This window comes from Cariama cristata, unplaced genomic scaffold, assembly GCF_000690535.1.
Source record: "Cariama cristata isolate BGI_N322 unplaced genomic scaffold, ASM69053v1 scaffold33739, whole genome shotgun sequence".
Taxonomy (NCBI): Eukaryota; Metazoa; Chordata; class Aves; order Cariamiformes; family Cariamidae; genus Cariama; species Cariama cristata.
Genome location: NW_009637960.1, coordinates 822 through 1,050, shown reverse-complemented (window position 1 = coordinate 1,050; position 229 = coordinate 822). Strand labels below are relative to the sequence as shown.

General features: G+C 65.1%; 1 protein-coding gene across 1 annotated transcript in view; it reads right to left on the bottom strand.

Annotated features, from left to right (window-relative positions):
- LOC104168084 (hepatocyte growth factor-like protein) overlaps nt 1-229 on the bottom strand; it is a gene marked incomplete at both ends in the record, with an annotated part of 2,436 nt that overhangs the window by 1,413 nt on the left and 794 nt on the right. The window contains one exon of the mRNA XM_009708542.1: nt 78-203. Coding sequence (XP_009706844.1) covers nt 78-203 — 126 coding nt within the window. The remainder of the gene's footprint in view (nt 1-77; nt 204-229) is intronic.

Here is a 229-nt window from a genome sequence, read left to right as displayed (position 1 = left end):
GCCAGAAAGGGGCAGAGTGGCAGGGTTAGGGTGGCACTTGGGACCGTTGGTCCCAGCTCCGCGGTGACACCGGTGGGGACTTACTGCAGAGGCGGATGCGGCAGTACTCGCGTTCTCGTCCAGGGTCGGTGGTGTAGCACCAGGGCCGCTCGGAGCTGTCGGGGTTGCGGCAGTAGTTGTCATCCAGACCCTTGTCAGGGTACCTGGGCCCGAGATGGGGAGCAGCAGT